This window comes from Lytechinus pictus, chromosome 2 (genome assembly GCF_037042905.1).
Source record: "Lytechinus pictus isolate F3 Inbred chromosome 2, Lp3.0, whole genome shotgun sequence".
Taxonomy (NCBI): Eukaryota; Metazoa; Echinodermata; class Echinoidea; order Temnopleuroida; family Toxopneustidae; genus Lytechinus; species Lytechinus pictus.
In genome coordinates this window covers 22312517-22336045 of record NC_087246.1, presented here as the reverse complement: position 1 = coordinate 22336045, position 23529 = coordinate 22312517, and the positions used below count along the sequence as shown (strand labels likewise).

The 23529-nt window shown below is 35.0% G+C and overlaps 1 protein-coding gene across 1 annotated transcript; it reads left to right on the top strand.

Moving 5' to 3' along the window:
* The first annotated feature begins 2191 nt into the window (after positions 1-2191).
* Positions 2192-19768, top strand: LOC129254556 (phospholipid phosphatase 3-like). Its single transcript, XM_054893035.2, has 4 exons — positions 2192-2289; positions 4034-4264; positions 8592-8768; positions 16612-19768. Exons 2-4 carry the CDS (start codon positions 4226-4228, stop codon positions 16735-16737), a joined length of 342 nt encoding a protein of 113 aa, XP_054749010.2. The 5' UTR covers positions 2192-2289; positions 4034-4225; the 3' UTR covers positions 16738-19768.
* The last annotated feature ends 3761 nt before the right edge of the window (positions 19769-23529 follow it).

Sequence of the window (23529 nt, the reverse complement as noted above, 5' to 3'; positions counted from 1 at the left end):
GAAATCTGCCTGATTTTAGAGCCATTTTCACAATGTGCATCGTCATTTTGATGAGTCACAGTCAGTCTTCCTTTCTATTCTTGAAGTTAATCAGTGGTCATCACCTGGCTCGAGAGTGGACCCTATTATATGTTGGCCAATTACCATTAGCTCATTCCTATTTCAAGGTCTGCCTTTCTCTTATGTTTTTGTGATCAGCTTTAACCAGCATGATTCATTCTAGTTGCAATTTGTGTAGTGCCCAATTGAAATGGAAAAGTGGACCCTGAAAGAATAAGAGAAATCAAGAAAAGACCTGGGGGCCCTTAACACAAAGCTCATTAGCAATGATCGTAGAACATTTTTCTACGATTGATTCCATTGACGACATTGTACAATCAATCGTGAAAATCAAGCGTACGATTTAATTGCTAACCTTTGTGTTACGGGACCCTGATGAAGTTGCTGCAAGATAGAGAGCTTGAGATATGTGGATGTGTGAGAAGAGGTGAGGGGAACGGTATCTAGACAAGATGTAGACTTGGTTTTGATGAAGAGGTTTGAATATATGGCTGTAGATTAAGGAATGCCTCTCAAGGGAGTTGATAGTGATGATGATGATGATGATGATGATGATGGTGGTGGCGGTGGTGAAAATCATAATGATAATGATGAGTTGCTCAAAATTGTAACTTTTATTCCTTATGACAAAAAGTATATAGATGAATAATTGTTATTGTTTCAGATATTATCATAAAAAAGGCTGCACAAGTGTTTTTATTTCTAAGTGCTTAGATTGAGTCATGCTTTTTTAATGCCGTAAAAGATATTTCCTTGTACAGATTAAAACACAAACAACTCATGGTTAAAAAAAACAATTTTATCTTCTGTTGTGCCTTGATTGATAACCCATTTCAAATAATTTAGCATATATCCTTTTTAATAGAAATAATTGTTTGTTTCGTGGGAGAAAGCACTGGAATGTCATATTCTGTTTCTGATATTCTATAAATTGATGAAAATAATTTTATGAGATAAAAATATGTACTTCCTGTGAACAAAATGGTGAAAAAACATTTTTGTGATCAAACATTTTAGGCAATTAAGTCTTTTTTAATAAGTATAAACTGTTGTTTGATCTTTGATAACCGTTTCTAGCTGTTGAATTGACTCTTCAGCATGACTAATCTCCCTGTCTCTGGGAAGTGGAGAGGAGGGCCTTTCTCTTCATCGTGGGGAACAGGAAGTTAACCTGCCTAGGCATGATGGGCAACAATCATAGTTGCTATGGTTACCACCCTATCTTCATCCAACAGATGCACATGCATCCTTTATTCAATCTGACTAGGCTAGGTTCTTCTTTTTATTTTTGTCCCTGGGTTGACGTATAGAGTGTGTGGATGCAAAGATGGATAAGATGAGCTCTTAAGATTAAAAATAAAAACAGACAAAAAAATTCAAACTTTCACTGCTTGCTTCTGGGTCATTCCACGGGGTTGGGGCAACAGCACTTTTTTGTGTTCCCTATGAATTGTTGGCTTTATCCTGAAAATGTGTTTGGCGTTTGGATGTTGCAATGTGGTTTTGTTGGAAGGCAGTTATGTAAGCAATTACTTGATGCAGAAATAAAAATGTTGAACTTCAAATATTTTTGATGGTGAGACTTTAAATGATGATGTCCAGACTCTTTTTTGGGGTACCAAGTGTGACATCCAAAATGGTCATTTTCAGTTGAAGATATCTAATTAAAAGATAAACTTAGTCAAATTCAAATGGCCATGATTGATAAAGCAACATTTGTTTAATAACAAAACAGTAATGGGATAGCAAATGAAAAGAGGCTTCATATCATAAATCATTCCTACAACATCGCATACCACCGTTACATGCGATGTCCGCGTTTATTTTTTTCTGTAACGGCGGTAAAGTGGTAAATAACTAAAAGTCAGAAATCATTCTTTCCAAATTTATATGTCAGAAAGAAAGGGCAGGCAGTAAGCAACTTTTCATCAAAAGATTAGCTTTGAAAACCAATGTTAATGTCATGTAAATTAATCGTGGGTCGCCGATGTTTTGGGCGATGTCCGGGCCAAATTTGTAACGGTGGATCACATTTCATCGCGTATGTAAAAAGGAGAGACCGGAGAAGAGACCGTCGTTGTATCAGACGGACGGGATGTTAGCCGAAATCCACGTGCACATGAACGGCTATGATATCGGGTGTTTTGCAGCATTGCAATTAGGAATCTTCCCGCAATGTCCGTGTAACGGTGGATTGGATCTCCACGATGTTTTCCCTTTCAAAGCGACGTAAGTACGGAGATTTATCCCGATACTCGTATTTTTAAATCAGTTAAACCTTATCTTAAAAATGTGAAACTATATTATCATGCAGAAAGTGTTTTTAAGTTTGAAAAATCTCGCTAATTTTCCATAATCTTTTACTACAGTCCCACATGTATCTTTTCGTGTAAGTGAAATATGTGATTGACACATCGCCGTGTTTGTTCCAGATTTGCTAAACGGCCTCAAAGAAATAATGTTTTTATTACTGTGATTCCGTGCAAACATGTTTTGAATGTTAGCTGACATGATTCAATCGCAATTTAGTTGATTTTTTTTAACACCGAAATATGTTATTTCAAGACAATAGGCCAATGGATACTCAAAACTGCTCTATCACCGATGATCATGATGACATCTCAGAAGTCAGATTTGGTACAAAATCTCGCCTTGTTTAAATTGGCTCCTACGTATTACTGATTCTACGTAATATGGGTATCAAAGACCTGATGATCAAATTTTAATTTCCCCCAAAAATGAGAATTTAGAACCAGTGGCAGCGCCACGGGGGAGGCAGGCCCCCCCCCCCCCCCCCCATTTTTTTTTTTTTTTTTTTTTTTTTTTGCTTGTCAGCTGATCCCAATCCGAAAAAAAGGGGGGGGGGGGCAAAATAATTTTTCTGTTACCCCCTACACATAGTACATGTGCTTTGTGTATAATTACTAGTAATTCTTGGCTGTAGGCCTAACCTTCCCAAAACTTTTCATCTTGTTGAATGTTATACTTTTCAGCACATTCTTTTTTTCTCTCAATATTTTTTCAATATTTTGTATTTTGATTTCTATATATTCAATTGTAAGGAGAGGGGGGGGGGTTCGTTTTATCAGAAAGCAAAAGCCTGTGTGATTGTTTTCAATGTGATTTTTTTTTATTGCAATATAATGAGATTTTTAAAACATGTACAAGTGAACAAAAGAAAATGTGACACAATCAAGTTTGTTTCACAAGAGTTTATTTGCTGTATCAGAAGGTAAATTGCAGATTTGAATTCCATTAATTCATTTAATTCCAATAAAACATACATATATTATGTAATTGCTTGAACAATTAAACTTCAGCGATGAAAATTAAATAGGATGGTCATAAAAAACTAAATGGAATTGTCTAGATAACCACCCTTGATTAGAATGCAGAATAAAATTAGATCAAATTAATCCATTGAGAAATGAAATTGAAGTACAGATAATTTATGAAAAGGTAATGGGCAAGTAATTGTATTGTGAAAACAAAGTAGAACACAACAACACAAATACAAAAACCTTCTATAAAACGTAACTTTATATTTAATTTATGAAAGTCGAAATGATGAATTCTATTTGCTATGAAAAAATACAAAGTGAGGGTTCCTGTGTATTTTGCAAGAACAGATCAGATTCATTGTCCCTAGTAATCCACCCCCTTTAATGAGAAAATGTCAAGACATATAAATAAGTAAATGATTTGATACACAGCAAAAACTGTGGTGTTAACCGGTGTACATAGAGGACCACACCAGTTATTTTACACCGGTGTTAAATTGGTGGTGTTAGTTTTATACCTATAGGTGTTATTACAACACCTATGGTTGTTTCATTTACACTCTTTGGTGTTATGTTCAATCTCTAGGGTGTTATTTTAACACCACAGTTTTTACAGTGTATAATATAAAAAATATTTGCTTATTGCTTAAAAAATATAGTCAAACTTCCAAATACTATTTTCTCAACTACAGGTAGCCTCTGTTCAAGGTGAAAATGTATATCTTCAGTACATGAAGTGTCAATCTGGTGACCTGTACTCCTGGCCCGATGGCGAGGCACAATTCTACCTCCATCCACTTTGTGACATTGACAGAATCCTCTTCCAAACTGAAATTTCTTATTGGGTCACCAGTCTTCTTGAAGTTCATAAACTTGTAACCTGAATGCAGAGAGAAATATTGCATGTTAATTTTAATAGTCAGGTTTAGTGTACAGTGTAATACATTTTTTTGCATTTGCCAGTAAGAAGTTTACCAAAGAGTTCTTGCAGTTTTATTTTTTAACATTAGAATAGCTTAGTACATTTTACTTTCTCGCTTACAACTCTGTTAAAAAAACAGAAGATACAAAGGTGGTGAGTTTTTTAAATTAAATTTGTCCACTAAGTACTTTACAATTGTCCTTTTCGCATGTTGGAACTTAATGTTTTATCTAATGTATGTAAGTTCCAGTGATGACATGATTATATTTTAATTAATGTCACTTCTACACTACCATTTTGAGGACATGATGTCCATGTAACTGAGGTAAAACAAATTTAGTTAACAAATTGAACAAGTTTATATGTGTAAGGTATAAATGTGTTGTCCATGTCTTCCATGCCAACTTTGTCTTGTTTTGTCTTGAAAAACCATAGCTTAGAAGAACTAAACTAGTACCTTTACCTACATCTTTTTCACCTGAATATTGTATCAAAGGTATCAAAAATTTTTATAATTGTGTATGAATAAAAAAAACATTTTACCTGTTCATTGATATGCATTTCAGAAGCTTGCTTGTAGATGTTGTATTTCTACACTTAAGTAAGATGAGTTAACTTGCATTTAGTGTGTTGATACTAGAAAAATATGTCAAATATTCAAGTAATGCTATTCAATATGACCATTACAAGGACATGATGTCCGTGTAACAGAGGTATCAACATTTGAAAGTAATATTTTGAAGGAGATATTTCAAAGTAATAAAAGATTTGGAGATCGTAAGATAGCACTTTTTCGTTTTTTCCCCTTTAGACAGAAACATAAATGTTTCCAGAGACAGACGGAAGTGGAACCTTGAGGATTAGTATGATTTTAAATATAATGTCAATAATTTTGTAAATTTTTCCTTGTTTAAACTCTAATTTAAAGTGCTTTTACTTGCAAAGAATTTGACATGCAAAATGTTTTTCTTCTAGTATAATCAATTGATCTTGTGCAAATATTCTAAGGCAGAGAGGGTAATTTGGTATGTAATGACCATTAATGGATCTTAACTTACAATGCTTCAAATTATACCTCTGTTACAGAGACATGATGTCCATGTAACGGTGGTAACACCAAACAAAAATAGAAGGTTATGCCAGAGAGAGTAGTTGAGTTTTTCCAAAGAGAATATTCCATTCTGTTGAGGCATGACTTCTCTCAACTATTTAGTTCTACATGCCATCATAAATTGAATTTTCTTGACTGGTGAGAAAAAAGAACGACACATAATTTGTCAATAATTTTGTACATTTTTCTTTGTTTAAACTCTAATTTAAATTTCTTTTATTTGCAAAGAATTTGACATGCAAAATGTTTTTTTTCTAATATAATCAATTGATCTTGTGCAAATAATTTAAGGCAGAGAGGGTAATTTGGTATGTGATGACCATTAATGGACCTTAACTTACAATGCTTCAAATTATACCTCTGTTACAGAGACATGATGTCCATGTAACGGTGGTAACACCAAAAATAGAAGGTTAGGCCAGAAAGAGTAGTTGAGTTTTTCCAAAAAGAATATTCCATTCTGTTGAGGCATGACTTCTGTCAACTATTTAGTTCTACATGCCATCATAAATTGAATTTTCTTGACTGGTGAGAAAAAAGAACGACACAGAACATGGCACTGGTATACACAAAGAGCATCAAGTTCCATTTATTGATGCTAAATCTTTCAAAATATATATGCCATGTTGGAAAATGTGGAATAAAGTGACTAAAAATGTTGTTAGCAAAATATTTATTAAGAGGAATTGAGATCAACCCTTTTATTTTGACAGTGGGAGAGTATAGTCTAAGTAAGGATGATAAATGATGTCCATGTAACGGTGGTATTTTGTCAAATCTTGTTTCTCAATTTACTCAAATATGCAGGGTGGTATGAAATGCCTGTAAGTGGATTTAGTTGAAGAATTGTCCCATGAAACATATAAGAAAAAAAACTTTTCATTTATTACATTTCTATTTTTTGACCCTGATGTCACAATTTTTGCCCCAACCCCATGGAATGACCCTTCTGCGAAAAATTGTGGTTGGAACTGAACTTTACAGAAAATCAAATCCTAGGAAAATGTGGGCCTCAATGGATTTATGGTAATAAAGGCATATTTTGTTTATTTCTTTTTTTTTTCCTTTGATCAGTTGCACTTAAAGAGTTTGAACATTTTCATTAGTAAACTGATATTTCATGCTTTACCTCCTCATGTTCTGTTATCCCCATGTATGATAGATTAGATTTGCTCTTTTAAATGACAGTTTGTGAATGGATGGGGATTGTATTTTACACAAAAATAGAAATTTCTACATAAATTGAAAACATACATGGAGCTTTTGCCATGGAGAACACACTTTTTTGTACAATATGGACCATTCTGGGTGATTTTTCATTCAATTGATGCAAATCTAAGTTGTAATAGTTCTATTGGGCCATTGACCCCATGCAGTCTTAATCTTAGCTGACTTTATAACTTTTATTGCACCTCGTTATTATTGTAATCAAGCGATAAAAAAGCCCTTTGATCAAGTGTCAAAACTTTGTGATACAGGGTACAGCGGCGGACTGTGACCCGGATTAGACAATGATTGGGGGGGGGGCACTGTATTGTTTGTGAACAATGCTGTGTGCCCCTCCAATGCTTTGTCTCCTCCAGGTCACGGTCTGCCACTGACAGGGTATGCATTGATTTTCAATACTTAGTACTTGCTCTTCTTCTGTATTTGAGTTGTACTGTCTTTCGGCTACTTATGTTTAGTTTAAGTGTAAATGTTTTAATGATACCTTGTCTCTTCATGAGTCTTCTACTCTTGTCACAGGTACATGTATCTTGGTATGTGTCATACCGATATCTGCTTTTTGTTTTGGTTTAGAATGTCAAGGGTAAAACAAGGATGTTTGTTCTTGTTGCCTAGTAACAATCAACAATACCAGTTTCCTGAGATGGAGGATTCCTGAAATAGGACTAGGGCAGAACAGGGGGGTGTATCATGAAGCATCTTTGTCAGTGATTTTACTAATAAGCCTATCAGAAGCAAGGGTTTTAGAAACTTATAAAAATATTTGGTTTATGAAATGCTCCCCGGCCCAGATCCTCAGCAACTGCCATTTCATTGTCCCTCCATAAGTTCAGTATGTCAAGTATGTCTTTGTCTTTTAATAGAGTAATCCAGTCTGAAATTGATAAACGTGTAGATGAATAAAGTCAAGTCACAGAAGCAGAACATTGAAACTTTTTGTCACTATTTTCATGATACTTCCAAAGAGGCTCAGAAGTATTTTTTTTAATCAATGTGTGAATTTCTTTTTGTAGCTGTTTTAGAGGGCTACAACAGCAGGGTTGTGTGTGATATTTTTAATACCCTAGAACATTGAAGACTCTATAAAACTTCGTGAGTTTACTGATATTTGACAGTCTATTTGAAGTATTGAAAAATAATAATGTTTGGATATCGCGATTTTGGGCACTTAGGAGTTCATTTAGGACAATGCATGGACTGAACATCTCGCAAAGTGTTAGATCTATCTCTCTGCAGTTTTTGTAGCCAAACAGTGCAGTACTGTTTTAAAGTTTTCAAACCTTGGAGATAAATGACCAGCAAGAGTTTATTCTGTCACCTATAACCCATTGTTGACAATAACTGCCTCATTCATGGAGGGCTGACATGCTTCACACAGTGTCAAAATAACTGGAAAATAATCCAATATAAATAACTGTATATTGTTTGTATAGTGCTGGAAGAGTATTTATTGGCTCTGTCAGTGGTGGTTATGAGAGCCATAACAAATATTTGTTAGGAGAATATGTTGTGTATATGCTAGTGAGGACCTCTTTTTTTTTTCTTTTTTTTCAAATATTTCCTGACATATTAAAATCACCATTAATTGGGAGTGAAGACCCTTTTGTGGGCTTGTTAATGTTTTTCTGTACAAAATGCCCCCCCCCCTGGAAAATCCTGGATCTGCCCCTGGGCTCTGCATAACTCTTAACAAAACTTGTTTTGTGTGTTGTATAAAATACATTCAATAAAATAGTGTTTATTTAGTGAATGATCAGAATTTACCAAATCCTGTTCTTCAACTGAATATTATTTTTTATATACAAAACTTATCATCTTGAAAATGAACCAACTGCAGTCCTTCATTCCTTTTTAGGTCATTTATGAACAAAACAACCTTTTTTATTAATAGATTTGTGCATTGAACTATCATCGATTCATAATTATAAAGTATAACCCAGTCTGTCATCATCCTCGTATTTTCCTCTTATTCTTTATCTTATTATTCCAGCTGTATATGCAGAGCCGCTGGAGCTGGCGTGACACCGTCTTCCTGCGACCCCTCGTGCAGGTCATCGCACTTTTCCTGGCCCTCTATACCTGCCTCAGTCGAATCTCCGACTTCAAGCACCACTGGAGCGACGTCTTTGGGGGCGCGGTCATGGGAGGGAGCATTGCCGCGGCGATGGTATGGTGAGAGAAAAGTCGTCCCACAGAAAGAGGGGGTGGTGAAATTGACTCTTTGTTAGCACTTTTTTATTTGTTCTGATTTTTAGATCAGTGCTTGTAGATAGGTAGGCCAAAGGTATCATCATATGAAAACATACATTGTACATGCAAGACTAACTCAACAGATTTCAATGCAATGTTTAGGGTTCAGTAGACAGTAACTATTATAAAATGATGACATGGATCCTAGTGAATTATTGGCTGAAATCATGTGACCAGTCATATATTTTTATAGCTAACAATAAATTAGCTAATGACTGCTACTATTGACTGGTTCAATTGACTGCTCATAGTTTTTAAATGAGGATCAAATAATAAGGATCCTTATCATTATCTTAACAAAAACATAATTAATATCATTTTCATCAGGCATTAGCATAATTACACACAAGTTACCTTAAGAATAGTCCAATGTTAGAACTGTTCCAAAGGTACCTCAATGATTCTATACTCTCAGCCAAGCATATGATTTTACATTAATTTCATTTTCATTTTTCCACATTGAATTAGTGATAGCACCCAGTTCGTGACCATCATTATCACTAATATAGGTTTAACAAAACAAAAAAACTTGCATGAATCATACTAATTACATGTACACTGATGCCAACAGCAAACAATCGAAGGTTTACATGAGGCTCAAATCTACCCAAAAGTTATTTGAAGAATTGCGAGACAGATCAGCTAGATTTATTCCTAATAAGGAACATAAAGTGGAGGGTAAGTCTTGTCAGAGTTTAATGACAAGCCAAAAATAATATTTTAAAAGGTCCTCACTTACTGAGGGGAGGTCCACATGCTTCAAGGCGAGTGACAATCAAATAAGGTCCCATAAGACCAAAGAGGGGGTTAAATAGAGATGAACACTTGGGCCTGTATTCTGTTTAATTCAACTCTGGTCTAAGTTTATGGTCTAACTATGGAAAGCCAACCATGACAGAAGTTCCTAAGAAAATAGGTTGAATTTATCATCTTATTTGGCTTTCTGATCATTCAAAACTGTCTGTGATTAAAACCATGAATACTTTTCTTTACCTTCATGCATGGATAAAGAATTTAGTCAACATAAGAAGTGTACAATGTAAACAAAGTCATTTCAATTTTGGCTTCTCATAATTTTACTATTGACTTGAACCATTGTCTAACTTAAACCCAACTTCAGAATACAGACCTTAGACTTTCCATATAAAGGGGGAGAAGAAAAGTTCTTTAAGCAAATCGTGCAAAAATAAGCCATTTTGAAAGTAACAAGGAATAAACTTAACCGATTAGTGTGAAAATTGTGACACAACTTAACTGTCCTAATCCAATTCATCTTTCCCTTTTTCCCTGTATGTAAATATTGATTGAAATCAATTGTTTTGCATGAGAGCATGAGCTTGCCTGAAACATAAAATGCAATGTCTAATCACTCCGAAAATTATCTGCAAAATTGATTTCAGCCCTGCATGCACCTTCAATTACAGCAGTTCAAATTTGCTTACACGTAAATTTTTAAGTCTTCTCTCTCTTTTCTCATGTCATATTTATCTCTTGCTGTCCCTCTTCTTAGCTCTTAATCTTGATCCACCCTACCCCAATAAATTATTTCAAGATAATATACAGGTAATAAACCCCTTCCATTACCATAATATATAAATATTTTACTTCAAAACTGATGACACAGAGATTAGTCTATAAAAAAATGAAAACAAATTTTCCTTTTCTCAGATGATCATCACACAAAATGTAAGTTGTCATAAGCTTTGAATGACGAAATAGCCACTGGACTTCTTTGCCATTTTGCAATTCAACTAAAACCTATATCTGACAGGCACACCGCTTTGCTACATTGGGCTGAGAGCTGTTTCATAAATTACCTGTTTTTTTGTGAAACAAGATACACCAAATGATCCCCATAATGGAAGTACATGTCCTATTTAAATCCCTAATTTTTGGGAAGAGTTTTCCATTCAAAAATCTTGTTTACAATGTGATTTTAATCTTAACAGTTTGGATTTCATTGACTCTGAGGTGAATCAAATCAAAATAACTGAGAATCTGACTGAGTACCCCAAAAGGGGCACCAGTTATGTGTATAAAGTCATGTTTAATAAACAGCTTAATGATAAACGCTCCAGATTCTACAAATCAGGGGTCTTTTTCATAAAATTTGTTTTAATTACAAATTTGCAATAACAGTTAAAAGCTACCAAAATCCTTAAATCTGATTGGCTGATGGTAAATTTGTTATAGAAATTGCACATTCTTTACTATAACAAGTCTTTATGAAATAAGGACCTGCAGTAAAATGACGCATTTCTCCAAAGCCAATTGAATGGCATAAGATTTCAGGAGCTTATAACATGCTATTGAAAGCTATCTGTGAGACAACAAAGCCAAAACATATATGTCCAACCCAATTTGTCTCATTTTGATTCCTTTTTTCTATTGTCTCTTATTTCCATTTTCATCTTAAAAATACGCAGGGGCTCAGAGCAATGTTAACTCCCAAACATCCCCAAAATTGCTAAGTTACAGTAAAGCCCCTGTTAAGTGCTAATGGCTTTGATGCAAAACATAATCAATAAAATATACATGAAAAATAGCTCCCACTCCATACAGAAAATAATAATGATTACAGTGATGTTTAATGGGATTTAGATAAGATCAAGCATGGGTGCACACTACCTACATGTATGTCAATATTTTTGGACATTATGTTTAATTGTACCAATACATGTACTTCCCCTTCCCATGCCCTCAATAGTACCTCTTTGGGGTTCAAACATGTGTTGACCAATACTTCAACTCTTCAGAACAGATGCAGAAGTTGATAGAAATGCAATTACAAATCAGGAATAACCTCTGATATCAGGAAGTATCCTTTAACTCATTGGTACAAATTTGTCCTCTTCCTCAATCTGGCCTCTACAGATAGGTCCATGCGATGAGTCAATTTTGCCATTTCAATTTCTGTGAGACTTTGCTTTTCTACATGTGCATTTACTTTTGTTATGTTTACATATACACCATGCTATTCAACATATCATATACTGTAGCTACAGCTTTTGCCATTTAGTATCTATTTCGTTCAGTATCGTCTATATTTCATTCTATTTCATTTTATTTGTTGAAAACTGTTTTATTTCTTTGAATACTTTGAATATTGTTGTTTATTTGGAATCATGCCTTGTATTCTCTCATGTTCCTGTTTGATTTTGCATTCTTTTAAATCCTTTGCTCATAGATGTATGTCTGTTATTTATGTGAAAATCTTCTGCTTTATATATTTTTTTCACAATATCTGCTTTGGAAATATACATGAATATCTCTTTATCTCTTTTACCTCCAAACATGTTATTGAATTATGTTTTTTCCCCATTTTTGTCTCGCCCACCAGAGGTGAAGGCGAGACTTAGGGATCCAAATGTCGTCCGTCCGTCACAAACCTTATGACACATAACTCCACAACCGTAAGTCACTTTTCTACCAAACTTGGATGGTAGATGGACTTGGGGGACCTGCATATTATGCTGCAGTCGGGGGTCACATGGTAAGGTCAAAGGTCATTTTCAGGTCAACGTTAAAGTTTACATGCAAGACTCTCTTATGACACCTAACTCCGCAACCGTAAGTCATTTTTCAACCAAACTTGGATGGTAGATGGACTTGGGGGACCTGCATGTTATGCTGCAAGCGGAGGTCACATGGTAAGGTCAAAGGTCATTTTCAAGTCAACATTAAAGTTTACATGCAAGACTCTTATGACAAGTATTATTCCATCCCAGTCAGTTCACAATGTAGTTTCGATACAATTCTGTTGCGTGCCCTTGCAAATAGTTATTTCTGGTTATTTTCATAAGTGGGCGAGACACAAAATCGCTTTTGCCTTGTTAGTATTGAATTTTAAACAAACAGAGCTTTGCAAAAAGTGTGGTATCAAAACTACACCACTGGTTTTCATGGAGGTCCAACTCAACACCAGTTTATGGTTTTAGTTTAACACCTATTTTATACTTTAACACATTGTTTGTTTTTAAAACTATTTGGTGTTTGGTCAACTCCAGGATGTATTTTTACATGCGGGTGTGATCCTCTCACAACACCAACTGCATGGCCTGATGTTTTCCTAAAATGAACACCCTAGCTTTACAGTAAACCCACTCAAATTATTACAAGGAAGGTTCAATCTTTCATTAAGTTGTTTTTCTAAAAAGTCAGGCAAATAAATAGAGACACATATCAACGGATGAACATTTGGTGAATACCATTAAAACAGAATAACAGAATTTGACACAAGTCTGGATTTGTAAAGAAAAATAATGATAACTTTGTGATGTCACATGTATGATGTATGCAGCTTATCATGTCATGTAACTTGAAATCCATAAAATGCCATTTTGTTAAAAATCTTAGTGCCTATAGTAACCAGATACCAGATGACACTTGCTTCCCTGGCCAAAATAAGAATAGTTATGAACTTTTAACTAAATTGACAATTTATTTAATGTATGGGAGAGCTACTCACATATGGCATTTGAAAAAAATAGAAAATAAAAAAATTCATAACCCAGTTTGTTGGATTTCCAATCTCATTTTTAGTGGGCTAAAGATAAAAACCAGGAACATCTTTTGTTTCTTCTCAATCTTGGTATGTATTTAAGGTTAACTTTCTGAATTAGGTAGCAAGACTTTAAAAGACAGTCATTAAAAAGACTGGACTGTAGCCCAAGACTTATAAACAGGAAGAAGTATTTCAAGACTGTGATCTGTGTGCTGATCAGGAAATTCTGTAAGATTTTTAGAAGTGGCTGAGGAGTTCCGTGAGATATGCTTTCAAGGAAGTTAGGTTTTGAGGATAGGTTTACAAGTTTGTCTTCACTCTCACGAGGATGGTTCTAAAGAATAAGAATGTAGACTTGCTTTAAGCTGTATGTTCATTGGTTTGTTGAATGTTCATTTGTATTTTTATTTGCACAGAATAGTCCAAGTTTATAAGGTGCCTAACAAGTCCCTCAAAATCATTCTTATATTTTATTGTAGGAATTTTATGATATTTTAGCAGCTGTTTTTTATTGTACACATAATGTGCTATACAGTTATCCCTTTTGTGGATTAAACATGTTCTTATACTTGCGCACATACTAATTATGCCCCCTGCAAGGGCACTTTATAATACATGATGTTATCCTTATTTGTTACCGAGGCAAATATGATTAATAATCTTTTATAATTGTGCAAACATTGTAGTATGGAATGTTGTTGTTCAAGCCATATTGTCCTTTAAATCACCATGCCTATTAAACTCCTCTTTATGACTGCATGATAGGAGATGGGATAAATTGAGTTGATTTTCACCTTGATTGCTCAATCATCAAAACGGAGGGGTTATAAATAAATATTTTTAACTACCCACACATTTGTTCTCTCCATCACAATATTTGTATATTTATTATGGTCAGTTAGCTATGAATAAGAGCAAAGGTACCCCTCATGATTGAGTGATGAGGGGTGACAGAGATATTTAGTTGAAATTCACCTTGTTTGCTCAATCATGAAAAGGGAATTATTAAAATCGAAATATTTCTATTCTACCTACACATTGCTTTATCCAACAAAATTTCAGTTACCTGTAGTTATCAATTAGAATTTATATACTAGTAATTGATAATATTTTTCAATACCTTCAGATAGAAAGCACATGGCAAGGGTAAATTACAAAGGCTTGATAGGTTTATTTTCCATTTCTTTAACAATTATACCCAAATGTCTCATCATCAATCAGTTGGAGTTTAATTAAAAAGGGTAATTTTTCTATTTAAATATTAGTTGAGGTCAATATTTTAGTAATGATGACTTAAAGCATCTTTTCATTTTAAAGTACCCCCCCCCAAAAAAAAAGAATATCGCTATTCCAATTCATTATTAGTTGTACAAATGTGTATGCGTTAAAACAGATATTAAGTAAAGGCTGTTTGTCATTGGACGAATATTGTAATTGTGCATGAAGAGTTATGTTTATTTGGTGCTTGATCAAATTGAAATATCTTGAGGTTTTATTTTTATTATTTCTTTTTTATATAAGCGCAATTGTTAGATGAGCACTCAACGGATCTTAATTAAATAAAAATGGAGAAAAAAAAAACAATACATAGAGAGAGACAGCTCTAAGTACCTCAGAAGTCCAATTATAAATTTCTCACATAGAGTCAAGACCATGATACTTTTGTAATTTTAGAATGTGAGATGATACTTCAGTATAATTTGAATTACTGACACTTTACCGATGCTTTAAACAGGCTTTAAAAAAAATTATATTGTATGGAGAGTACCGGTACACTGAACGTGTTGGGAATAGGTAATCATGAACAGTTTGATGGTTAAGCTAAAATCCTTGTCCATTGGATTATCAGCTCCTGCCAATTTTGCTTCTGAAGTTATCAGGGTGTGGCTATTAAAGGAAAGGGTGTGTAAAGGTTCCCTATTACTATCTGAAAGAACCCATTTATACCAATCTGTCATCTAGAAGGGGGTTAGGGCATGGGGTCATAGATAACCCCCTCTTAAACGATCTATCTGATCTTCCCTGTCATATCAACAACAAGATCTTCCTACGAAGGACTTTAGGAAATCTTGCCCGGGAATTTAGAGGATATCTACCTCGTGACTGTTAGGAAATGCGTGAAATTTTTTTTGAGACTTTGGAGAAATCTGAAAATCTTTCTCAGGACTTCGAGGAAATGCTTGAAATTAAGAAATCAGAGACTGCATTAGGGGTTTCTGGAGCAGGTCTCGGAAAGCGAGTCCTGTCTGTCAACTCCGTGATTCCCTTTCAGCTCCTTACACTTGATCTGTGTACGGTGCATTCAGGCTAACCAGGCAGTGTCTTAATTGGTATGGATAGAAGCGGGGTAGATTTAGAAGCAGTGCTGAAAGGATGAAATGATAAACCAACGAAGCTTTTCAGAGATGAAAAAGATCCCGCTGTCATTATCCTTGTACCTTAGTATTTTGCGCTTGAGGAGGAAGGGGGTGCTATTAAAGATTGCATTACCAACTATCCGGGAAGGGTTGTGGTCATCTGTGAAGAAACATTTGTTGAAAAACAGTGGCTCGATCGTGTCATTTGTGAAGGAGTCAGCTAGGTTTATTTCTGTTTCAACTGATAAGCTATGACGTTCTCACTGCAGTGTCATCCACAAGCCTATCTTCTGATAGTTTGTATGAATTAAGAGGGCAATGACAAATTGACATCTTGAAATGATTTGATCTGATTTACCCAACTGCCGTTTGGTCCTCCTTGCTTTCTGTACCCTTTAGTTTTGCCATTTAGATGTCATGGTGACACGACAGATGCTCCTGCGACATTTGCTCCGGTCTGAATATCTCGGATGGAATAGGGTTAGAGTTACGATAGTAATAGAGTTTTGGGGTCAGAGTAATGTAAAGATTAGGATTAGGGTTTATTTAGTTTTGGAGGCTAGGTTTTTGGTTTGGCTTAACATGCAGATTTCACATCGGATCAATTGTCGCCGTAGCAAATGTCACCTGATAAAATTAGATGAGAGCCCAGTTGGACTTCAAGGTGGTATTGTGGCATTTTTTTTTCGTATTTGTTTTAGATAGTACTAGGTTATGTCAGGATCTTACTTAGATCATCTAGTCATTGAAACGATATGATTTTTCCCTGAATTTCAGAGAAAAGGTCTTATCACTAAACAGTTCTTTACTATCTAATTGTGTTTTGTCATTTTTTTATTATTAACAGTTTCTTACTTGTATTTCTTTATTTTCTTTCTCCATTTTTCTCCTTCATCCAGGCATTTGGTGTATCAGATCTCTTCCGGCAGGGCCGCTCCGCTCACGATCTCGCAGGGGGCAGGGGGCACGACCTCGTCTTTATGGAAATGAACCCTCGCAATCGTAAAAACGACGGGCTGATCTGATCATTTGTCAGATCTGGAATGCACCTTCTCACTAAAATATAATCGGCCAGTTTGATATGAGAAGCATTTTGGCTTGTCATTGTGTCAAATTTTTATTTTTATAAAATTGCGACTAATCTCTGTGGCATTTGCTCCACAGTGATATTGTTACTCCTGTCAAATTTGTGAGAAAAAATTCAGACAATGTCCAACACTACGGAGTCCAAATTGTAACCTTAAATCTTAATACCTTGAATGTATTAGCAACCCACACTGTAATTTTGTATCTATTTAGAAACAAAATCAAATGTAAAATTACACATGAAGTTACAGACAACTTGTGTATATGGCATTGGCCAACCAATTTGTGATTTTACTCAATTAACATTGCATCAGGTATAGAGTTGAATTATACTGTAGTCTAAGTTGGTAAATGCTGTATAGCTAGCAACTCTTCTAACAATTTTGTTTCTGCCATGATTTAATATGATCAATGGTAATACTGACACACTACAATATGAGATAAAAATTTATGCATTTTATTTTGCATTTTGTGTGCAAAAAGTCATGCGTACATGCTGTTTTAAAAACAGGTTTCTTTACAAATAGCTCCATAAAACCTCCCTTAGAATGAACACTAATCACTGTTTTCTTTCATGTTGATGAAATTCTTGCAACTCATATGATTGTACATTTTGAGGCTGGTAGTTTTAGGAACCCTATTTATATCAGAAACTCTTCAATTCTTGAATGCTTTATGTAAATCAGTGATGAGTGAACTAAAACCAAAGGATAATTGGTTCTCGTCCCTTTGCAGAAGAGATACATTAAGCACAACCCTCCCCCGTAAAATGTTTAATTGCAAATTTTTCTGCAATAGGCCTCTGATTAGTTACCAGGGGGCCGTTTCATAAAGCTGTTCGTAAGTTAAGAGCGACTTTAAGAATGACTGGTGATCCTTTCTTATGCGCTAAACCATCGCCAATGAATATACTACTTACCACAAGAAAGATCACTAGTCGTTCTTAAAGTTGCTCTTATCTTACGAACAGCTTTATGAAACACCCACCTGGTGGGTAACTTTACCCATAACTTTACTACCGACTGGAACATGATTAGGGGCTTGTTTCATAAAGGACTTGCAATTGTTGTAACTTTGCCATAATGGCAACTAGCATGGAAACCTTGATTTTGATTGGCTGCTGAGCCCTGTTACCGTGGTAGTTGCCATTATGGCAAAGTTACAACAGTTGCTAGTTCTTTATGAAACGGGCCCCTGATAAGACAATTACATAGGAATTATCATGTATCACAAGAAAGGTTCACCAGTCGTTCATTAGTTGCTCGTAGCTTACGAACAGTTTTATGAAACACTCACCTGTAATTGTGTATCTAGGGGGAAAAGGAAACGACAATTGCAGTCCAAAGTGACAGATTTTGAAAGGTATCTGATACAATTTGCCCTTAGCTGCATTTTTAAATTATGATAATATCAAATTATTTTTAAAGAACTGACAAGAGGTGCCTTTATATATGATCTGATTTTTTAAATCAACTTGATTTGTACAAAAAAATCAACTTTTCCAATTTTTTAGACCAAATTGTCCTGTTGTTTGTTGACTGTTGAATTTGAATGAATTTAAGTCTTGTTCATTACATGTATGTAAATATTCCTTGTAACATGTGATCATGTATTGCATATTAAGTCATTTCATGTATGTATGCTGTACAGTGGTAGTAAAAAGATCATAGCCAACCTTGCATGTCAGGAATTTTAATCCAAAACATAAATATGAGAATTATAAAGCTGTACATGTTCAAAGTAATATTGTACAGTTCTTGTATAACTAATACAACTATGTTTTTAATGAACATCAATAGGCCTATAAAGGCCTTTGGTTTTTCTTAGCTTGCTGTTAGCTGTCAGTTTTCTGAAATCATGTTGTATTTCACAATTTGCTCATAAGCTGTAGTTTCTTATACCTTTTATCACATTTGAAAAGTCTGCTCTTCAATAGTAAAAAGTGCAATAATGACATGTTTGCTGGTACCTTACAATTTAGATTTTCATGTAGGTACATGTATGTATACTGTAGAATAATATATTGTTGGATCAAAATGTTTTAAAGTGTAGATTGTAAGTATATGGCAATTGAAAGTCCAAACAGTGTTTTTTTTTTAACCGAATCCCACTCAGCATCTTTTTCCTTGCTGACCTCTCCCATCAGGGCATTGACTGGTCAATTGGGAAAGTGGGGGAAAACAGGGTTCCCACAGTCATGGAAAATCCTGGAAAAATTTGTGGTCATGGAAAGTCAGGGGAATGTCAGGGAATTTGGAAAATTTGGGAAAAGTCATGGAATTGCATTTACCTCTTGGCTATGGCAGCTTTCCAGTTCGCCGTGTCTCGCAACTCTCATACTCTGTGATCATAATTGGTGTTCATGATTTCCATTTTCCCAGTTTTGTGACATCCCAAAGCAGCAATTTTAGTCATGGAAAAGTCATGGAATTCGGTTTTCAAATTTCTGTTGGAACCCTGGGAAAACATCTGTGGAAGACACTGAGTGTGATTCTTGCTAAAGGATAGGCTGTAGACTTGATTAAAGCGTCTTTGTAGAAATATTGTATTGTCTATTTTATTCCTTATACTGTATCATAAGATTCATTTCTTTCTTTCTTGCAATGCAGGAAATGCAAGAAATGCAGCACTTCTCATTTTATGATCCGAGTTTGAAAAATGAAGGAATTATGTCAAATTCATGTAATGTGTTGGGGCCCATAGGTTCTCTAACGACAGACGGTGATTTCCGACAAGGCTTGGCTCCAAGTTAGCACCCACATCTCTCAAGACAAGCCTTGCAATCGTGTATTTGCAAGGTTGATAAAAGTTTAAAATGTCAAAATGATTTGGCAGCACATGGAATGTCTGGTCACAACTGTAGAGTATTTTCAAGTTCACTTACAGCCATTGGCGGCGGAAGGCAAAAAAATTTAGGGGGGGACGAAAAAAAAAATTTGACAAGCAAAAAAAAAAAAAGGTTATCGACCCAAAATTTAGGGGGGATCATCCCCCCCACCTCAAATTTAGAGGGGGACAGGTCCCCCCGCCCCCCCCCCGCTTCCGCCGCCTATGCTTACAGCTGCTCTTCATTCATCTTGGCATACACGAAAAGAAATGTCTTAAAGGGGAATCCAACCCAAATAAAAACTTGTTTTTATAAGAAAGAGAAAAATCAGACAAGTTGATAGGTGAAAGTTTGAACAATATTGGACAAACAACAAGAATGTTATGAATTTTTAAAAGTTGTAAATATTGGTAATCACTATACCCATGGAGACTTAAAATTGGCCGCATATGGGATGTCATAGTGATGTAAGGCAAGGACTACTCTTCTATGTACTCCAATACATATTATGGCTAAAATGTCATTTTTCCCAAAAGTTTTATTTCAAATTATATTTTTCTTTCATGATGACATAAAACAATATACTACCTGGGTTATATTTAGATTACTGCCCCAGGGGAATGGGTACTTAGGAGAAAACCACAAACCCCTGATAATAAAGTACATGGCCTATGGGAAAGTTGTCCTTGCCCCTTGTCATAATTTACTTACCCAGTTGCCAATTTGAAATCTACATACTATTAGTGATCTCAATTTTAAAGCAGCTATAACTTTCTCATTGCTTGTCCGATTTCTTTCAAACTTTCACCATTCTGTTAAATTTATTTTTCTCCTTCCCAACACAACATTTTATGGCCAAGGCTGGATTCCCCTTTAAAGGTCAGGGGAAAAAAGATACAGTTCTGTTCTGAAAATGGCTGAAAAGTTTGTGGATACATGTAAGTATCTCATGACGAGATACTGTGGATCAGTGGATCAATCCCTGTACTACACCATTGGATACAGGGTTCAAACCCACCACAGCTCTAGCATTGCCATTTGCAGACTCAATTTATTACGCCTTTTTTATGACAGCTTTGCAAAAGCCAGAGTAATGATGTGTGGCACTCAGAAGAATTTCTATTAGTAAGAGGCTGAAGCATATTGGAGACAAAGACATCATGGATAATGTATGATTGGCAAAGGAAAGTGCTTTTGTTCGATTGGGGTATATCAAATTCATCTTCGTCAGCAGATTATATTCTGCTTCATCATGTGATCGTTTGACTGTGCCAAGAGCACATGAACAGATGTACTTAAACCGTTTTGTATGTGTGTCGTGCAAGAAACATATATATATATATATAGCCTACTGCGTCCCACAAAAAAGGAAACGTGCTTTCAGAGACGGATTTCACAATTGTTAAACATGTTTTTACTATGAATTTGATACTTATGGTAGGAGTGGAATCTTATTGTTAATTTGAGACCAACACCTTAGCAAATCATTCACGCATGGCAGATTACAATTAATAAATATTTAGGCCTATCAAAATGATTTGCGCAGAAACTTGCGTGTTAATCTGACTCCACTCTCATTTCAGAGATCAGTGAGAGAAACGTAACGAAAAATACAACAGAAATGCCAATTGGTCAATCAATGAATAAGCATGGTTGTCATATCATGACCAATCTTGTCCAATTTTTCTTCGCAACCTGGTTTTGACATTTAAATTTCAAACTTGTCATGCTCATTAATGCGTTAAGTGTTCGTCACAATATTAGGTATCAAAATGTAGAGGAACAATTAAATTGTATGATGATGTGAATGAAATATCATGAGTAATTTGCCTTTGAAGGAAAAATATGTGGGAATCCTGGTTTCCTTTTTTCTGGGATGCACTGTTTATTCACCCCTCTGAATATACATGGACAGTCTACATAAAGTTCAGTGATTGATCATGCAGCTAATTTCTATGATTGATTGTGAAGCTTTATGTTACAGGATTATGTAGAACTTTGCAGATTCTTGGGTGAATAAATTTGTTATGTTTGTTGCATATAACCATATTCACATGGATAGATAACCACATATATGAAATTTTCAAAATTATTTCATTTTGAAGAAACAACATCTATGATTGAAAAGTGGCATTCTTAGAAATCCTAATATTCTTCAAATTCTTGTCTGGAAAGTTACTGAAATCACTTTAATTTCAGGGAAAGACTTTAGGCTGTTGCCTTGGAGATGATAGGGGGATGTCTCGATCAAGAAAGATTTCCATGAATTGTTTCCTTGTGGTGCTAACAGGGTGCCAGGGATAGGTTATAAATATGGGAGGAGTATCACAAAGGAGAAGCGGCGAGATTTAGCAGCATTAGGAGGAAATGCTGAATTTTGTTTAAATCGCTGAGCGATTGAATTGTGTGCAAGTTTGCGATAATTTATAAAGGATATTACCTGCTTTACTTTTCTTTTAACATTTATGCCCCCTCTCTCTTTACCTTTTCCTCCCTACCTATCTATCTACTTCTATCCCCGTCCCCTCTCTCCTGCCTTTCTCTCAGCAAAAATATTTATTTCGTTCACATCTTTCTAATTGTTCCAGAATTTCTGTTGTATTTTGGTAAACTGTTTCTGAATTAATTGAAACTATTAAGGTTCTCTTGTTGTGATTATTGTGTATTTAGGAATCATTCACATTTTGATTCATAGTCTCATGTGGGACCAAGCACAATGATTCATATTATATGGGTAACTGGCAGATCAGCTAATCGCTAAAATGACTTAGTGTTATTCCAAAGCGTATGATGAATGCAGAATTAATGAAGTTGACTAATACAATTATGTTAATTGTTGAAGGTTTCTGACAAATGTTTGCATTCTCAAGACATACCTTTAATATGAAAACTGTGAATCAAATTCTAACATGTGCTTGGCGTTTGTATCGAAAGTATGATTTTCATGGAACTTGTCTTTCAGGTTTATAAGGTTTGTTTGAATTTTATTAAATTTATTTTCATATTACCTTGCCACATTTTTTTTTACTGTGCATACACACCCTTACTATTCCAAAGCTCCGGTTAGAATTGAATGTTATATATGTTTTCTTAAGAATTCATATAGTTACTCCAGTATATCTTTTTTTTAAATGAATTTGGCATTTTAATATGTACATAGCATAAAAATCAATGGATAAAGATAAATTACCAAATCATGTAAAAATATATTGAAATTTAGAGAAGATTGTGTTTTTATTTCAAATAAGCCAAAGAGGAGAGAAAAGGAATATGATCAAGAAGAAGACAGACTGTTGGTTGAGGAGCAGGAAGGGTGATAGAAAGAGGGGGTGAGAGGAATAGGGAGAGGGGTGATATTAAATAGAGAGTGAGAAGAGATGAATTTGATGAATAAAGGGAAGTTTGGACATATTCAGACTTTTCAGGGGAGGACTCAACAGCCTTGAGAGAGAGAGAGAGTAATGTAAGGGAATGAGAGATAGGGGACATGAGATGAGAAGTGAGAGAGATGAATAAGAAAGGAAAAGAAATACAATTAATGAAAAAGATACTAATGTTGGTAATGACTGAGACAATATGAAATAAATTGTTTTCAACAATCGCGTATCAAACCAAGTGAAGAAAAAAAATCACGTCAACTCAAGGAGGGAGAAGGCGGCAGCCGCGGACTGCAAAAATGGAAGGTAGATTTTTTTTTTAAGATAGGCAGAAAAAAAGTGGGTTCTTCGATAGATTAGTTACATGACGTCAAGTTGTAAACCGTGGATTAGAGCTGATGTGTTAATGAACTGATATATTTGTTGGAGGAGATGAACATGAATGTTCTTTTTTATTGACAGGAAGAAATTGTATTTTTCTTACTACTACGCATTCCCTCACCCCTCCCACGTCCCCTCTCCCCCCT

What these genes read in the sequence shown, in the direction of transcription:
- LOC129254556 (XM_054893035.2), top strand. Translation starts at nt 4,226, where the DNA reads ATGCAGAGAGAAATATTGCATGTTAATTTTAATAGTCAG. An exon ending in ATGTTAATTTTAATAGTCAG is followed by an intron (nt 4,265 to 8,591) that starts GTTTAGTGTACA and finishes TTATTATTCCAG; the next exon opens with CTGTATATGCAGAGCCGCTG. An exon ending in GGAGCATTGCCGCGGCGATG is followed by an intron (nt 8,769 to 16,611) that starts GTATGGTGAGAG and finishes TCCTTCATCCAG; the next exon opens with GCATTTGGTGTATCAGATCT.